We start from the raw sequence: 18,998 nt of genomic DNA on the forward strand, positions 1-18,998 counted from the left end.
ATGTGTTTGGTAATGTTCAAAGGATAAATAATGTCAAGAATAATTGTTTCAGGTAACAAAAAGAAGATATAAAAAAAGATACTATATCTAAATTGGTTGATTGAAGCGCTGACGATAGATCTTTTGCATTCACTACATCTCATTCCTGTTTTAGGACCTTTCATGACGTAAAATTCTGTGATTTTGTGTTCTCTGTGTTACATGAGTTAACCTCTAGTCCTTAGAAGGACACATGGGTAGACACATGTAAAGATGAATAAATGGATAGACAGTCATGAGACTAGTGATTTTCCAGTTACCTAAAAGACTTAGGACAAAAGCAGGTATTTGGATTTGTTTGTTTGTTTGAGAGGCCATGAGGGATGAGGGAACAAAAGAAGAGGGAAAAGGACAGACTCTGTACTGCATACAGAGCCTGATGTGGGGCCAGATCCCAGGACCCTGAGATCATGACCTGAGCGGAGATCAAGACTCTTCCAGCTTAGCTGACTGAGCCACCCAGGTGCCCCTAGTTGATTTGCTTTAAATAGTGGTATTATTAGTACGTATGCTAGAATCTTAGCATTTCAGAGCTGGGAGAGACATTAATAGTGAAAACTAATTTATGTCCCTTCCTTTAAACCTGAGGAAATAAGCTCAGAAAACTTCAGTGATTTGAAGTACAGACAGAAATAGAATTTATTTTTTCAATTCCAATTCTGTATTCTTTATGCTGTACCACTCTGTGGCCAAAGTAGATAATGATTGAAAAGTCAAATTTAGTTGGGGGCCAAAAAAGTCCTGTTTGGAAGTAAATTTATTTGTGTTGATCTCTTAACGTTAGACAAAAGACATTCTGTGAAAATGTTTTATATTAAAAATAATTGTTGTCTACTTTAAAATATCCCCTTTATTCATTAGATTTATTTCTAATTGACTTTTGGGAGCATTCTGGCATTAAATATGCTCTTTAAGATAAAAAATTGCTACTGGGGCCCCTAGGTGGCTAGCACTTGACTCTTTGTTTCAGCTCAGGTCATGATCTCAGGGTTGTGAGATCTCAGGCTCCATGCTCAGTGTGGAGTCAGCCTGGGATTCTCTATCCCTTTCCCTCTGCCCCTCCTGGTTATGTTCTCTCTCTAAAATGAATAAATGAATAAATAAATCTTTTAAAAAAATTTTGCTGCTCATAAAAACATTGAAAAGATTGGGGGGGGCGTTGCTGAACGTTGCTTTCAGACTGTTTTAGCAGTAAAAAAAGCATATATCTTGTCAAAGTGATTTACTTTATTATTTTTTAATTTATTTTTTATTGGTGTTCAATTTACCAACATACAGAATAACCCCCAGTGCCCGTCACCCAATCACTCCCACCCCCCGCCCTCCTCCCCTTCTACCACCCCTAGTTCGTTTCCCAGAGTTAGCAGTCTTTACGTTCTGTCTCCCTTTCTGATATTTCCCACACATTTCTTCTCCCTTCCCTTCTATTCCCTTTCACTATTATTTATATTCCCCAAATGAATGAGAACATATAATGTTTGTCCTTCTCCGATTGACTTACTTCACTCAGCATAATACCCTCCAGTTCCATCCACGTTGAAGCAAATTGTGGGTATTTGTCATTTCTAATAGCTGAGTAATATTCCATTGTATACATAAACCACATCTTCTTTATCCACTCATCTTTCGATGGACACCGAGGCTCCTTCCACAGTTTGGCTATTGTGGCCATTGCTGCTATAAACATCGGGGTGCAGGTGTCCCAGCGTTTCATTGCATCTGTATCTTTGGGGTAAATCCCCAACAGTGCAATTGCTGGGTCGTAGGGCAGGTCTATTTTTAACTCTTTGAGGAACCTCCACAGTTTTCCAGAGTGGCTGTACCAGTTCACAGTTCCCTTTTCTCCGCATCCTCTCCAACATTTGTGGTTTCCTGCCTTGTTAATTTTCCCCATTCTCACTGGTGTGAGGTGGTATCTCATTGTGGTTTCGATTTGTATTTCCCTGATGGCAAGTGATGCAGAGCATTTTCTTATATGCATGTTGGCCATGTCTATGTCTTCCTCTGTGAGATTTCTGTTCATGTCTTTTGCCCATTTCATGATTGGATTGTTTGTTTCTTTGGTGTTGAGTTTAATAAGTTCTTTATAGATCTTGGAAACTAGCCCTTTATCTGATATGTCATTTGCAAATATCTTCTCCCATTCTGTAGGTTGTCTTTGAGTTTTGTCGACTGTATCCTTTGCTGTGCAAAAGCTTCTTATCTTGATGAAGTCCCAATAGTTCATTTTTGCTTTTGTTTCTTTTGCCTTCGTGGATGTATCTTGCAAGAAGTTACTGTGGCCGAGTTCAAAAAGGGTGTTGCCTGTGTTCTTCTCTAGGATTTTGATGGAATCTTGTCTCACATTTAGATCTTTCATCCATTTTGAGTTTATCTTTGTGTATGGTGAAAGAGAGTGGTCTAGTTTCATTCTTCTGCATGTGGATGTCCAATTTTCCCAGCACCATTTATTGAAGAGAATGTCTTTCTTCCAATGGATAGTCTTTCCTCCTTTATCGAATATTAGTTGACCATAAAGTTCAGGGTCCACTTCTGGGTTCTCTGTTCCATTGATCTATGTGTCTGTTTTTGTGCCAGTACCACACTGTCTTGATGACCACAGCTTTGTAATTCAACCTGAAATCTGGCATTGTGATGCCCCCAGATATGGTTTTCTTTTTTAAAATTCCCCTGGCTATTCGGGGTCTTTTCTGATTCCACACAAATCTTAAAATAATTTGTTCAAACTCTCTGAAGAAAGTCCATGATATTTTGACAGGGATTGCATTATTTTTATTTATTTTTTTTTTAATTTTTATTTATTTATGATAGTCACAGAGAGAGGCAGAGACATAGGCAGAGGGAGAAGCAGGCTCCATGCACAGGGAGCCCGATGTGGGATTCGATCCCGGGTCTCCAGGATCGCGCCCTGGGCCAAAGGCAGGCGCCAAACCGCTGCGCCACCCAGGGATCCCCAGGGATTGCATTAAACGTGTATATTGCCCTGGGTAACATTGACATTTTCACAATATTAATTCTGCCAATCCACGAGCATGGCATATTTTTCCATCTCTTTGGGTCTTCCTCAATTTCTTTCAGAAGTGTTTTATAGTTTTGAGGGTATAGATCCTTTACATCTTTGGTTAGGTTTATTCCTAGGTATCTTATGCTTTTGGGTGCAATTGTAAATGGGATTGACTCCTTAATTTCTCTTTCTTCAGTCTCATTGTTAGTGTATAGAAATGCCACTGATTTCTGGGCATTGATTTTGTATCCTGCCATGCTACTGAATTGCTGTATGAGTTCTAGCAATCTTGAGGTGGAGTCTTGTGGGTTTTCTATGTAGAGTATCATGTCATCGCGAAGAGGGAGAGTTTGACTTCTTTGCCAATTTGAATGCCTTTAATGTCTTTTTTGTTACCTGATTGCTGAGGCTAGGACTTCCAGTACTATGTTGAATAGCAGTGGTGAGAGTGGACATCCCTGTCTTGTTCCTGATCTTAGGGGAAAGGCTCCCAGTGCTTCCCCATTGAGAATGATATTTGCTGTGGGCTTTTTGTAGATGGTTTTTAAGATGTTGAGGAATGTTCCCTCTATTCCTACACTCTGAAGAGTTTTGATCAGGAATGGATGCTGTATTTTGTCAAATGCTTTCTCTGCATCTAATGAGAGGATCATATGGTTCTTGGTTTTTCTCTTGCTGATATGATGAATCACATTGATTGTTTTACAGGTGTTGAACCAGCCTTGTGTCCCGGGGATAAATCCTACTTGGTCATGGTGAATAATTTTCTTAATGTACTGTTGGATCCTATTGGCCAGTATCTTGTTGAGAATTTTTGCATCCATGTTCATCAGGGATATTGGGGGGGGGGGGTCTTTGTCTGGTTTTGGAATTAAGGTGGTGCTGGCCTCATAGAACGAATTTGGAAGTACTCCATCTCTTTCTGTCTTTCTATCTTTCCAAACAGCTTTAGGAGAATAGGTATGGTTTCTTCTTTAAACGTTTGATAGAATTCCCCTGGGAAGCCATCTGGCCCTGGACTCTTGTGTCTTGGGAGGTTTTTGATGACTGCTTCAATTTCCTCCCTGGTTATTGGCCTGTTAAGGTTTTCTATTTCTTCCTGTTCCAGTTTTGGTAGTTTGTGGCTTTCCAGGAATGCGTCCATTTCTTCTAGATTGCCTAATTTATTGGTGTATAGCTGTTCATAATATGTTTTTAAAATCGTTTGTATTTCCTTGGTGTTGGTAGTGATCTCTCCTTTCTCATTCATAATTTTATTAATTTGAGTCTTCTCTGTCTTCTTTTTAATAAGGCTGGCTAATGGTTTATCTATCTTATTAATTCTTTCAAAGAACCAACTCCTGGTTCTGTTGATCTGTTCCACAGTTCTTCTGGTCTCGATTTCGTTGAGTTCTGCTCGAATTTTTATTAACTCTCTTCTTCTCCTGGGTGTAGGATCTATTTGCTGTTTTTTTCTCTAGCTCCTTTATGTGTAAGGTTAGCTTTTGTATTTGAGTTCTTTCCAGTTTTTGAATGGATGCTTGTATTGCGATGTATTTCCCCCTTAGGACTGCTTTTGCTGCATCCCAAAGATTTTGAACGGTTGTATCTTCATTCTCATTAGTTTCCATGAGTCTTTTTATTCTTCCTTAATTTCCTGGTTGACCCTTTCATCTTTTAGCAGGATGGTCCTTAACCTCCACATGTTTGAGGTCCTTCCAAACTTCTTGTTGTGATTTAGTTCTAATTTCAAGGCATTAGGGTCTGAGAATATGCAGGGGATGATCCCAATCTTTAGGTATCGGTTCAGACCCGATTTGTGACCCAGTATGTGGTATTCTGGAGAAAGTTCCATGTGCACTTGAGAAGAATGTATATTCAGTTGAGTTTGGATGTAAAGTTCTGTAGATATCTGTGAAATCCATCTGGTCCAGTGTATCATTTAAAGCTCTCGTTTCTTTGGAGATGTTGTGCTTAGAAGACCTATCGAGTATAGAAAGAGCTAGATTGAAGTCACCAAGTATAAGTGTATTATTATCTAAGTATTTCTTCACTTTGGTTAATAATTGATTTATATATTTGGCAGCTCCCACATTCGGGGCATATATATTGAGGATTGTTAAGTCCTCTTGTTGGATAGATCCTTTAAGTATGATATAGTGTCCCTCTTTATCTCTCACTACAGTCTTCAGGGTAAATTTTAGTTTATCTGATACAAGGTTGGCTACCCCTGCTTTCTTTTGAGGACCATTCGAATGGTAAATGGTTCTCCAACCTTTTATTTTCAGGCTGTAGGTGTCCTTCTGTCTAAAATGAGTCTCCTGTAGACAGCAAATAGATGGGTCCTGCTTTTTTATCCAGTCTGAAACCCTGCGCCTTTTGAGGGGGTCATTAAGCCCGTTCACGTTCAGAGTTACTATTGAGAGATATGAGTTTAGTGTCATCATGATATCTATTCAGTCCTTGTTTTTGTGGAATGTTCCACTGAACAACTTCTTAAAGGGGAATTTTAAGTGTCCCCCTTAAAATTTCTTGCAGAGCTGGTTTGGAGGTCACATATTCTTTCAGTTGCTGCCTGTCTTGGAAGCCCTTTATCTCTCCTTCCATTTTGAATGAGAGCCTTGCTGGATAAAGTATTCTTGGTTGCATGTTCTTCTCATTTAGGACCCTGAATATATCCTGCCAGCCCTTTCTGGCCTGCCAGGTCTCTGTGGAGAGGTCTTTCTGGCCTGCCAGGTCTCTGTGGAGAGGTCTGCTGTTACCCTAATACTCCTCCCCATAAAAGTCAGGGATTTCTTGTCTCTTGCTGCTTTAAGGATCTTCTCTTTATCTTTGGAATTTGCAAGCTTCACTATTAAATGTCGAGCTGTTGAACGGTTTTTATTGATTTTAGGGGGGGGATCTCTCTATTTCCTGGATCTGAATGCCTGTTTCCCTTCCCAGATTCGGAAAGTTTTCAGCTAGAATTTGTTCAAATACATATTCTGGCCCTCTGTCCCTTTCGGCGCCCTCGGGAACCCCAATTAAACGTAGGTTTTTCTTCCTCAGGCTGTCGTTTATTTCCCTTAATCTATCTTCATGGTCTTTTAATTGTTTGTCTCTTTTTTCCTCAGTTTCCCTCTTTGCTATCAACTTGTCTTCTATGTCACTCACTCTTTCTTCCACCTTGTTAACCCTCGTCGTTAGGACTTCTAGTTTGGATTGCATCTCATTCAATAGATTTTTAATTTCTGCCTGATTAGCTCTAAATTCTGCAGTCATGAAGTCTCTTGAGTCCTTTATGCTTTTTTCTAGAGCCACCAGTAGCTGTATAATAGTGCTTCTGAATTGGCTTTCTGACATTGAATTGTAATCCAGATTTTGTAACTCTGTGGGAGAGAGGACTGTTTCTGATTCTTTCTTTTGAGGTGAGGTTTTCCTTCTAGTCACTTTGCTCAGTGCAGAGTGGCCAAAAGCAAGTTGTATTGGGAAAAGGAGAAAAAGAGAGGAGAGAAAGAAGGAAAGAAAAGAGAAAGAGAAAAAAAAAGGAGGAAGAAAAAGAGAAAGAAAAAGAAAGAAAAAAAGGGGTGGGGGAAGGAAATCAAAAAGCAAAACAAAACAAAACAACAACAACAAAAAAAAGAAAAAAAGAACCACGGTGGAGTATCTTCTGATTCTGTGTACTTTAAGTCCCTTGACTTGCCTTGGAACTTGTCCATCTAGCTGGTCTTCTGGGGGAGGGGCCTGTTGTGCTGATTTTCAGGTGTTAGCACCTGGGGGAGCTGCTCTGCCCCCTGCCTGGTGCAGGGCTCAGTGGGGGTTGTTTACCCTTTGAGGCCCCTGGAGGAACAGCCCCAGTGGCGGTGCCAGCTGTGGAAACCTGGATTCAGCCCCTGCAGTAACTCTGGAGCTCTCCGTCTGCAGGGCCTGGAGGCTGCGGGGCGGGGCCTCTGATCTGCTCAGCTCGGGGCAGGAGCATCCTTGCTGTCCTGGGTTCTCCCGGCCTCTGTCCCCGGGGGAGGCTGGATCCTGGGCTGTGTCCCGGCGCCCTGTGCTCCGGGGCCTGTGCTGTTGGATTCGCTCCCGGCCGCGGAGCCCCCTCTGCGGAGTTGCCATCCGAGCCCCTCCCAGCTGCTCCGGACCTGGGCCGCAGCCTCCTCCGCTGAGCCGCCGCCCGAGCCCGGTCCGCCAGGGTCCCGCCTAGGGCGCTGCAGCCCTTAGGGAGCTCGGGGCACTCTCCTGGGCGCGCAGTTGCTCTGTTACTGTCCCAGGGAGCCCGAGGGCATCCCCGCCCTCCTGGGGTCCTGCTCCAACTTCCTGCGAGCCCCTTTCCGCCGGGGAAGGTTGGTGCAGCTCCTGTGTCTCCGGGACGGGGCTCTCCTGTCCTGGGGACACTCGCCCCGGCCTCAGCCCGGCTCCTCGCGGGGCCCCTCCCCCTTGGAAGCCTTTTGTTTCTTTATTTCTTTTTTCCGTCTTCCTATCTTGGTAGAAGCGCGAACTCTTCTCACTGTAGCATTCCAGGTGTTCTCTCTTTAATTCTCAGGCCGAATTCATAGATTTTCAGGATAATTTGAAGGTTTTCTAGGTAATTTGGTGGAGACAGGTGATTTGGAGACCCTACTCTTCCGCCATCCTGCCCCTCCCCCAAAGTGATTTACTTTAAAGAAAATACTTATTTGAATGTATAAAAGATGGTATATTTTACTTAAGTCATTTGTAAAACTTTTAGTTACTTTTAGTTATAGCTCATATATGAGTTCTTTTGCTATCTCATTTAGATTCTACGAAATTTGATGATCATAAACACCATGAACTTAGGCAAAAGTTTACTGGTTTTTCTTTTGATATTTGAAATGACTCTAATGTACTAATGAATATACATACCAAGTATGGCAGGGAGATAGGTATTTAGGTTGCCTAGAAAAGAAAATGGCATGTACATTTCATAACCTTTTGTTTTAGGTGATAAGCTAATTAAAAATTAAAGTAGCTCTCAAGCTACAGATTTTTTTTTTCTTTTTTTTGCAGAAGTAAAAACCCTCAAACAGGCTACAGTTGGCATCAGCATAGCCTCTGCTACTGGGCCAGTCTGTTGACTAGATGAGAGGTAGAAAAGTTATAGTGTTCCTCCCACACAGAATGGGGCCAGTCCCCTTCTGCATGGGTGCAGAGAACTTGGTAAAGAGAGATGAGAGGGAGGGGGGGGGTCTGAAGTTTATTTTCCTTTTTTATGGCGAAAAAGAAGTTCTGAAACACTTTAAAATATTTTTTTTTAATTTAAATTCAATTTGCCAACATACAGCATAACATCCAGTGCTGAATCACTTCTTAAAGCAGATCCCAAAAAAGTGTCTTCCTTAGGTTTGTGGCATAATTGTTGTGTTATTGAAATGGATAAAACTGTTGTGTTAAAGAATCCTTCATTTTAGTTTTTTTAATTTTTTCATCAGTTACCTTGAATTGCCAAGATTGGATACAGTGAATATAATATAAATGTTATTAAATTTCTGGATAAATGGAAGTTTTTAGCTCTGTTTAGTGCATCGAATGTATATGTGTTTAAATATTTTTAAAAATTTTACCTTTCAGGATTATTAAAGTCTGGTAAGAACAATTCTGTGGAATCTCTTCCAGAACTGTTGACATCAGACTCTGAAGGAAGCTATGCAGGAGTGGGTAGTCCTAGAGATTTACAGTCCCCTGATTTCACAGCAGGATTTCAGTCAGATAAAATTGAGGTTTGTTTTAATTAATGCACTGTTTTCTTCAAATTTTAGATCTATAGACAATCTATACTTTTTTATTATTATTATTTTTGGCTAACTTTAAAATATTCTCCTGGCTGGTTTACAAAAAAATAGAACATATGTAGTATTAGTTTTCTCAAATTTGCATTTTATTTCTAGTTTTAAAGATTTTAATGGCAGTTTGAACCTTTTATGACATTATATTTCTAATACTCTTTCTGCAGTTAAAACATTGTTGTAAAATACAGCAGCACTGTATAGACATATGGAAAAATAGATTTATAGCTAAATTACTTGAAATTTATATTGTGAAATGTCAGTTACCACCAGCTGAAAACTGTCAAAACAAAATTATTTTGAAAGTAAGCCTAACTTCAAATTCTGCGTAGTCTCTTTCCTCTGTCATGTTATTAGGAGCAATACAATCTGGAATGGAGTCTTCCTACTGTGGTACAATTGACATTAAGCTGCAGAATTTCTAGTCTGGTTAAACTCTGGGGAGGCCATTTTTAGACATAGCTTAACATTTTATTCCATAATTGTTAATCTATAGGAAAAGATAGTGTCTAACTTATTAGATATCGAGTCATTTTTCTCTAACCCCTAGTCTTCACAGAACTATTACAACTTTGAGAAGTTCATGAAACAATGGAAAATTTACCCATTCTTCTTAGTGTTCTAAGCCTCAGGATTGCTTTTTTTTTTAATGTGGTTTTTAAATTATTTTTTTTTAGAGATCTTCTTTATTTATTCGAGAGGGAGAGATAGCAAGAGAGAGCTTGAGTGGAGGGCAGGAAGAGGGAGAAGCAAACTCCCTGCTGAGCAGGGAGCCCGACTCAAGGCTCAGTCCCAGAACCCTGGGATCATGATCTGAGCTGAACATAGACACTTAATGACTGAGCACCTACATGCCCCTTAATGTGGATTTTAAATTTTATTTTTATTTTTCTTTATGTAGGATAGAAGTTTGGGGACATTTCTTATTAATGTCAAGGTGGGTGTAGAAGACAATTAAGGCTTAAAAGGAAGATTAAAGACATGCTGTGAATGTCTGGCAATAAGCATCTATCTTGGCAATGGAAATAGCTATTTTAATAACTTTTCTGACTTACTGTAATGGCAGTCCTTTTAGGGTTCCTTTTGAGCTGTCAGTATTATTTAACTTTAATTTTATTCAGAGTGAATTATATGATGTTAATACGAAAGAAAATGAAAGCTTGATATAAAAGTCACAGACATTAATTTTAAAGTTGCTGCTTCATACCTTATTTGAAGAACTTTTATTAACATTTTTGTTTTATACTCAATTTAATATTTTAAAATATTTAATAGGGATTTAATGTGTAAACTGATTCTCCTAAAAATTATTCTCAAAGTTCACTATAATTGGGTTTAGTCACTGATAAGGTTTGAGAATTGGTTAAGGCACTAAACTAGAGGAATGCTAGATGATTATTGTTACAAGATTTTATACTTTAATTTAACCAATATTAAGTACCAACTAACTATTAGTACCAGCTATTATGCCAGGTGCCTGCTAATGTACTTTTTTTTTTTTTTTTTTAACCTACAGGTGAAAATTAAACCATATGTTAATGGTACACCTCCTGCATATTCTAGGGAAGATTTAAAACCATGGGAAAAATCACCAATACTTAACATATCTGCTCCACAGACCATTCCTAGTAACAGAATTGATACTACAAACTCTTCTAGTTGGGTTGCTGGCTCTTTCAGGTAGGATTTTCATTTTGTTTTATATTCTTTTAGAAAAATATTACTCATTTTTAGTACAATGGAAATTTTTAATGAAGCACATTTAAAAAGTATTAATGTAAGTTTCTAATACACAGAAAATTATCTGAATGCATACAAACTAGTAGCCAGCTAAAATAGGCACTTTTCCCCCTAGACAGGATTTAGTTCCTTTAGTTCCCTTTGTAGTGTCATTTGTGAATACTAGTAAATACTATATAACACATAAATATCTGTATCTAGATATATAGTGACTTAATATATGGTTTTTTTTTTATGGTATATATTACTTAAAACTCCCTTTCAGGAAGACCATTTGTCATTTTTGGGTTTACTTTATCTTTTTTTTTTTTTTTTTTTTTTTTTTTTTTTTTTTTTTTTTAGCACATTAAAGGGTATTTAAGATCTCACAAAATGTATTGTTATTCAGTTATTTGTCAGAGGACATTTCATTTATGTTACACTATGCTTTAAACTTACATGTACTATATCCATATTTTTCTTTTGTTTAAAAAAGTCAAGTTTTTAGGTTGAAGTAGATATAGTACAGTATTCTTTCAAAGTGCTAATTGAGCTTGTGCTTCATCTTTATATACCTACTATGGTTTATAATAAACTAAACCTGATAATTGACTTATCAATTATTATATTAATGTAATTATTTTGAAATGTGCTGTATTTTATGAAGTTGGAAGACCAGATTATGCTGTGCTAGTTTATGTTGCTTTATCAGTCTCAAATTTGTTGTCTTTTTAAGTAAACTTGTTTGTGGGAACACTGAGAAGCATCTTCTAAACACTAGACTATTTTATTAAATGTGTTTTAAGAATAATTCACTTGGTATAAAGTCAGCAAAATAGATTGGCTATTTCTAAAGATTGTAAATTTTTTTTTCTCATAATTTAACTCCATCAGGTGGTTTCTAATATTATAGAGCACCCTCAAACTTCACTGTTAAATTTTTGTTGTTAACATTTAGTAGTAAGAATTTTGTTAAAAATAGAATATAATTTGCATGTTCTATTCATCTTAAAGAATAAGAATTTAAACAGAACTTTGATTACTTCTGTCTGAGTTAAATAATCATTCTATTGCTTGTTTTTTTTCTTGTTTTTTTTTTTTTTTTTTTTTTTAATGTTTCAGCTATATATTATGACTTTGGATGCATTTTAGTTATGTATATATAAAAGTAGCCTTCATTCAAAGTATCCTTTTTTAATTTGGCCGTAGTTGACAGACCTAAAGTATCCTCTCATTATCAATCTTACGTATAATTTACAATTTCAGTGACATTTGGAGGTTTGTACTTTATGGATCAATAAAGTTTCTTTTTTCCTTTTTCTTTTTTTTTTTCCTTTTTCTTTTTTTTTTTTTTTCCAATAACTGTTGTAAAATAACCTTTATATGTGTTTTAGTCCTGTCAGCCCTCCTGTTATGGATCTCAGAACCATCATGCAAATTGAAGAAAGTAGACAAAAATGTGGAGCTACACCAAAGACAAATTTGGGGTTCGTTAAAAAATCATAAGAAAGCAAAGACTGTGTTGTTTTATAGTTCTGCCCTAAAGAATTGGAAAGACCTACTGGACTTTTTTTGTTTTTCTATATTTGATGTTAAATTTTAAGCTCTTTCCTAGATACTCTAGCCTTCCTGACATTTCTCAAATATATGCTAAAGACTGAGTTGGGTTGGTAGTCTAGCTCTGATGGTTAGAAATTGACCCCTAAAATGATCATTGTGGACTATATTTGATGCAACTGTGATGTAATATTAGTATGAAGGCTCATTTGTATCTATTATTTGATCATTGATAGTGTAAATTGATACTGTCACTGTTGAATCATGTTGCCATTTTGATCCAGTAATAGTAAAATCACATCAAGTAAAAAGCAATATAATTACCTGTAGTCTTCATTAAGTAGAAATTAATGCCAATTCATTTAATTCCTAGCAAGATGATTTCTCATGGAGTTAAACTTTCTCAGAAGCAACGGAAAATGATTGCAATGACTACCAAAGAAAACAATTCAGGAACGAATAGCATGGAAACAGCTTTAACTGCTCCTTCAAAAACTCCAAAACCAGCAAACGCATGGTATGCTTTAATTTTTATTAAAACAAGCAGAGATCTGTGCATTAGAGTTTAAGGTTGCTCTTGGCTTCTGGGTCCCCTTCCCATCTTTTCAAATATTTCATTCCTCTCTTTAAAAAGTTAAAAATTAGACCTTGTGAAGTAATTTTTTTTGTTTTGTTTTGACATTTACATCATGGTTTCCAAATTTTTTTTGTACATAGATATAATTTCTTCTTGGTATTTTAATTAGTGTGTATTGCTAAAGTAATTTAAGAAAGTAGTCTATTTTTTTCATTTGTTATAAGAAACAATATATATCATAGAAAAATTGGATAAACACATTTTTTTTTTAACCACCTTAATTTCTTTGTCCTTCTGGATACATTGGGAATCTCTTTACATTGTTATAATCATGGGTTTCATTGTCACTCTTAAGCAGGGGTATCTAATTGCTGCAAGTTTTCTCCATTAGAATTCCCCTATAATAGCAACATTAATAGGAAAAATCTCCAAAGAGGTCAACTAGCAATTTTGAGGTGTATAAAATAGGTTGTACTTCCTGTTTCCCTTTAATTAAAAAGCAATTTCAGAGGAAAAGCATAGGGATAGAGTAAAGGGCAAGGAAGAGATTCACTGAACTCCCGTTTTTCTCATAAGGACTGAAGAGGGTCTTGGAAGCTACCCTTTTTGGAGGGAATCTTTTCATTGCTTCTTTTTATTTATTTAGTTTAGAGAGAAAGAGTGGGGGGTAGGGGCAGAGGGAGAGGCAGGGAGAGAAGGAGAAAGAGAATCTTAAGCTTCAGGCCCAAAGCGGAACCAGTCACGGGGCTTAGTCTCACAACTCTGAGATCATTACCTGAGCTGAAATCAAGATTTGGACGCTTAACCAACTGAACCACTCAGGTGCCCCCCTTTCATTGCTTCTAATGCCTCATTTTCCTACTTGTAAGAGAATAGTTTTCCCAATTAAAAAAGTAAATTATTTTGAAAAGAGTGGCAACTCATTTTAGGTGCTACCAAGGGGACTAAATCAATGTTAGGACTATTTGTAGATCTAAAGCATGATCACAGGAAAGAAAGTATAGAAAGAGGTGGGAAAACTCAAAAAAGAAAAGAGTAAAATTTGAGAAAATGAGTTTAGTAGAATGTTTTAATTCATTAGTATTTGTTGCATACCTTCTATATGTGGTAGACTGATTTGTTCACTGCCTTTGTAGGGTTTGTAAGATAGCTGTTATAACATTGAGTTGTGTTTTCCCTAAGAAAAGTATGGAAGAGACACAAAAGTTCTTGGATCAACTCCCAAGATACTAAATAATACTGCAATTTGAGAGAATTAACTAAGCATATGAAGAAGCTTTGGGCTTAGTAATATAGCCATGCCATTAATCAGTTTCATTATTTAAAAACAAAAAGTAGAGGAGGCTTCCTGGAAAGATGGTAGATTAGGGGGACCTTAAGCTCACTGTATCCCATGATGCAATAGATACACAAACCTAATTGTAAATAACCCAGAAAATGATCCAAAGACTGGCAGAACAAACTCTACAACTAAATTTAGAGAAGAGGCCACATCAAAGAGTGTAAGAAGGGCAGAGATAGTGGGGAGCTAAAGGGACTTCTCTTGAGAGAGGGACTTGAGGGTGGAGAGAGGGGAGACAAACAGACTGTCATACCAGGGAACCTGAATGGGGAAAACAAATCCCCATAACATTTGGCTTTGAAAATCAGAGGCATAGAATTTTGTGAGTTCTTAAAACCAGCAGGACCTAAAGCATGAAATTTTTTTTTTAAGACTTTTTATTTGTTCATGAGAGACACAGAGAGAGAGGCAGAGACATAGGCAGAGGGAGAAGCAGTCTCCCTTTGGGGAGCCTGAGGTGGGACTCAATCCCAGGACTCCGGGATCACGACCTGAACCAAAGGCAGATGCTCAACCACTGAGCCACCCACGTGCCCCAAAGCATGGGATTAAAACAATCAGCAGGCTTAGTTCTAGGAGAGCCTGGAGGACTATAGGAAAATGAGTCCCTGAAATTAAAGGGACAGCCTACTGACCTACAGCATAGAAGCAGCAGTTTCAAAACCCTTGGAACATATGGGAGGGAGAATTATTTACTAATCTCAGAGCATATTCCAGAGGGACAGACATCACTGCGAGACTCCTCCAGAAACAGAGGAGCTGGCAGGTGCCATTTCCCCAGCCCCTTTCCCTGCTTCAGGGATCTGCCCCCTCTAGCCAGGCCTGCCTTAGTCCCAGCACTACAGGTCTCCTCCCCCAGAAGACCAATGCAAGCCTTGCCAATACTACATCTCCTGACAGCGTGCTTTACAGGTCTTTGGTCCCTGTGGTATCAGAAGACCAGCAAGAACCTTGTTAAAACTGTGCATGCCACCCCTACCTTCTTTGCAGACAGGCCCAGCTGACCTCCCTTGTGTCGGAGGCACATCCCCCCCAGCAGAGAAGTGGCATGCAAAACTTGGAGGCACTGTGTACCCTGTATACTCACACTTTGGAGTTGGCCAGGGCTAATTTGCAATCAGCCGCAGCCCTTTACCACTGGCAGAGGACTGGTATGCATTTGTTAAAACTGCACCCAGCCCACATGCTTTCCTGATAAGCCCAGATGGCCATGATCCTCATCCTTTCTCTCAGAGGACCTACTGCATGCTCTGCCCCTGAGCATATTATAGATCCATCCCCACCAATACATTGTTGGCTAGAGCCCATTTAGACCAGGGCCATAAGTGTGGCAGTGTTGAGGCAGCCCTGACAGAGGCTAGCACCACTCCAAAGTGACTCGTAATCTGGGGAGAGGAAAACATAACCACACAAACTAATTAGATTACAGTCCCAGGAGTGGGCTATGGGCAGATAGCTGGTTTGGTAGCAGGCCCTGCCCACTACCACCAAAAGCTTTTCAGGGGACAACACAGGGAAAGTGCCCTGCAATTAGCTGTTATTGCATCTGGTGAAGAAAGCCTGGTCTGCCTCAACTCAAGCCCAAGGTGGCCCAGACTGGTCCACAGGAATCAAAAACTGCCCACAATAGGCTAAGAGAGCCACTGCAGACAAATGGACCAAAGGAAAACAGCTTGGCCACAGTAGCAGGGTACATGCAACACACATAGGAGACACCCCTGGTGCCACATTCTGGTAAACAGGTGATACTGCACTGTGGGGCACTACGGGATATCAAAAGGCCACTACTTTAAAAAATAGGCAATGTAGCTGACTTTCTTAAGCATAGAAACATACACAGAAAGTTAGATAAAATGAAGAGAAAGAGGAGTATGTTCCTAATGAAAGAACAAGACAAAATCATAGCAAGAAACCTAAGCAAAATGGAGATAGATAAGTAATATTATGCCTGATAGAGAATCTAAAGTAATGGTCATAAAGATAATCCATGTATTTGAAAGAGTAGAGGACGTCACTGAAACCCTTAACAAAAAGATTAAAGAAAGAAACAGAGATGAAGAACACAATAGATGAAATTAAAAATACACAAGATGCAATAAAGAACAGACTAAAGGGAACAACAGATCAGTGACCTGGAGGACAAAGTTATGGAAAGAATCAAGCTGAGCAGGTGAGAGAGAAAAAATTATGCAAAATGAGAACAAACTCAGGGAACTCTGACTCCATCAAGAGTAGTAACATTCACATTATAGGGATCCCAGAAGAAAATAGAGAGAAAACAGGGCAGATCATTTATTTGAAGAAATAACAGCTGAAAATTTCCTAAATCTGAGGAAGGTAACAAATTCAGATCCAGGAGGTACGGAGAACCCCCCCAACAAAATCAACCCGGGGAGGTCCATACCAAGACACATAGTAATTAAAATGGCAAAAAGTAGTGATAAAGAACTTTAAAAGTAGCAAGAAAAAAAGAAGACAGTTACATACAAGGGAAACCCCATAAAGCTATCAGTGGATTTTTCAGCAGAACTTTGCAGGCCGGAAGGGATTGGCATGATACATTCAAAGTGCTGACAGGAAAGATATCTGCAGCTAGGAATACTGTATCCAGTAGGGCTATCGTTCAGTTTAGGAGAGAGTTTCCCAAACAAAAGTTAGAAGAGTTCATGACCACTAAACCAGCCCTATAAGAAATGTTAAAGGGGACTCTGAATAGAAAGACCATAAGCAAGAAAAGCAGGAAGCACAAAAGTAGTAAAAAAAAAAAAAAAAAAAAAAAAAAAGGAAGGTATCTGTGGAAACCAGTGAAGGGACTCACAAACGAAAAGTATATAAAGTATGACACCTTATACCTAAATTGTGGTGGGGAGAGGAGTAAATGGGTTCAACCTAAGTGACCATCAAGTTTACATAGACTGATATATGTAGAAGATGTTGTATGCAAACCTAATGGTAATACAAATTAAAAACCAGTAATATATATGCAAAAAATAAAGAATCCAAGTATATCACTAAAGAAAGCTAACTTATGGTGAGGGAAGAGAGCAATAGAAGAAAGAAACAAAAAAACACAAAAACAACCACAAGACAAGCAACAGAATGGCAGTAAACACATACCTATCAAATACCACTTTGAATGTAAATGTACTAAATGCCCCAATCAAAAGACACAGTGAGAGAATGGGTTAAAAAAAAAACAAGACCTATCTATATGCTGGCTATAAGAGACCCATTTCAGAGCTAAAGATACCCACAGGCTGAAAGTGAGGGGATGGAGAAAAATCATACAACTAGTGGTGAAAAGAAAGCCAGGATAGTAATACGTATATTGGACAAAGTAGACTTTTAAACAAAGGCTGTAGCAACAAAGAAGGATGCTCTATAATCCTAAAGGGGATAATCCAACAAGAAGATAGAACAATTGTGAATATCTATGCACCCAGCATGCGGACACTGAAATACATTAAGCAGTTAATAACAACCATAAAGGAACTAAAAGTAATAATACATAATTGTAGGGGACTTTAACATCCCACTTACATCAATGGATGGATAATCTAAACAAAAACAAGGAAATAATGGCCTTGAATGACATATTTGAACCAAATGGATTTAATACATATATTCAGAACATTCCATCCTCAAATAGAATACACATTCTATTTGCCCATGTGCACATGAAACATTCTCCAGAATAGATCACATATTAGACCACAAAGCAAGTCTCAACAAATTAAAAAAGACTGAAGTCATACTACACATATTTTCCAATCACAATGCTATGAAACTAGAAATCAACCACAATAAAAAACTCAGGAGGGCACTTGGGTGGCATAGTCAGATAAGTGACTCTTGGTTTTGGTTCAAGTTGTGATCTCGGGGTCATGAGATTTAGCCCTGCCTTGCTGAGCACAGAGTCTACTTAAGACTCTCCTCCCTTTCCTACTGCCTCTCCTGCACTGCTTATGCTGCATGCATGCACTCTCTCAAATCTTTAAAAAAATTCCGGAAAGAGGACAAATACATGGAGGTTAAATAACATGGTACTAAACAATGAATGGGCCAACCCAAAAAATCAAAGAAGGCATTAAAAAATATACATGGAGACAAATGAAAATGAAAACAGGTCCAAAATCTTTGGGCTGTGCAGCAAAAGCAGTTTTAAGAGAAGTTTATAGCAATACAGGCCTATATTATGAAGCAAGAAACGTCTCAAATAAACAACCTAACCTTATACCTAAAGGAGCTAGAAAAAGAGAAGAACAAACAAAACTCCAAACTTGTAGGAGGAAAGAAATAATAAAGATTAGAGTGGAAATAAATGATATAAAAACTAAAAAAACGGTAGAACCGATCAATGAAACTAGGAGCTGGTTCTTTGTAAAGATCAACAAAACTGACAAATTTGTAGCCAGACTGATTCCCCCACCCCCCAAAAAGAGAGAACTCCTATAAACAAAATCAGAAATGAAAGAGGAGGAATAACAACTAACACCATAGAAATACAAGGGATTGTAAGAGGATATTATGGAATATTATATGCCAACAAATTGGACAACCTAGAAGTGGGTAAATTCCTAGAGATATATAACCTACCAGAACTGAAGCAGGAATAGAAAATATGAACAATTGATTACCAGCAATGAAATTGAATCAGTAATCAAAAACCCCCAGCAAATAAAAGTCCAGGACCTGATGACTTCACATGTGAATTCTAGCAAACATTTAAAGAAGAGTTAATATCTATTCTTTTCAAACTTTTCCAAAATAGAAGGGGAAGAAAACTCCATATTCATTCTATAAGCCCAGCATTACTTTGATACCAAAATCAGATAAAGACAGCAGCACCCCCCTCAAAAAAACAAACCCCAAACCAAAAAAATTTCAGGCCAATATATCTCTGATGAATATAGATTCAGAAATCCTCAACAAAATATTGGCAAACTGAATCCAACAATACATCAAAATAACATTCACCAAGATCAAGTGGGATTTATT

General features: G+C 38.1%; 1 protein-coding gene across 6 annotated transcripts in view; it reads left to right on the forward strand.

Annotated features, from left to right (window-relative positions):
• The window catches only part of IBTK (inhibitor of Bruton tyrosine kinase), a 100,062-nt gene that overhangs the window by 56,281 nt on the left and 24,783 nt on the right, over positions 1 to 18,998 (forward strand). For 4 of the 6 annotated variants that reach the window (XM_072832246.1, XM_072832250.1, XM_072832247.1 and 1 more), the window contains 4 exons: positions 8,591 to 8,739; positions 10,322 to 10,485; positions 11,919 to 12,011; positions 12,455 to 12,598. In XM_072832246.1, coding sequence (XP_072688347.1) covers positions 8,591 to 8,739; positions 10,322 to 10,485; positions 11,919 to 12,011; positions 12,455 to 12,598 — 550 coding nt within the window. The remainder of the gene's footprint in view (positions 1 to 8,590; positions 8,740 to 10,321; positions 10,486 to 11,918; positions 12,012 to 12,454; positions 12,599 to 18,998) is intronic. The other 2 variants (XM_072832248.1, XM_072832249.1) reach the window with 1 other exon arrangement.

Source organism: Canis lupus, chromosome 7, assembly GCF_048164855.1.
Source record: "Canis lupus baileyi chromosome 7, mCanLup2.hap1, whole genome shotgun sequence".
Lineage (NCBI taxonomy): Eukaryota > Metazoa > Chordata > Mammalia > Carnivora > Canidae > Canis > Canis lupus.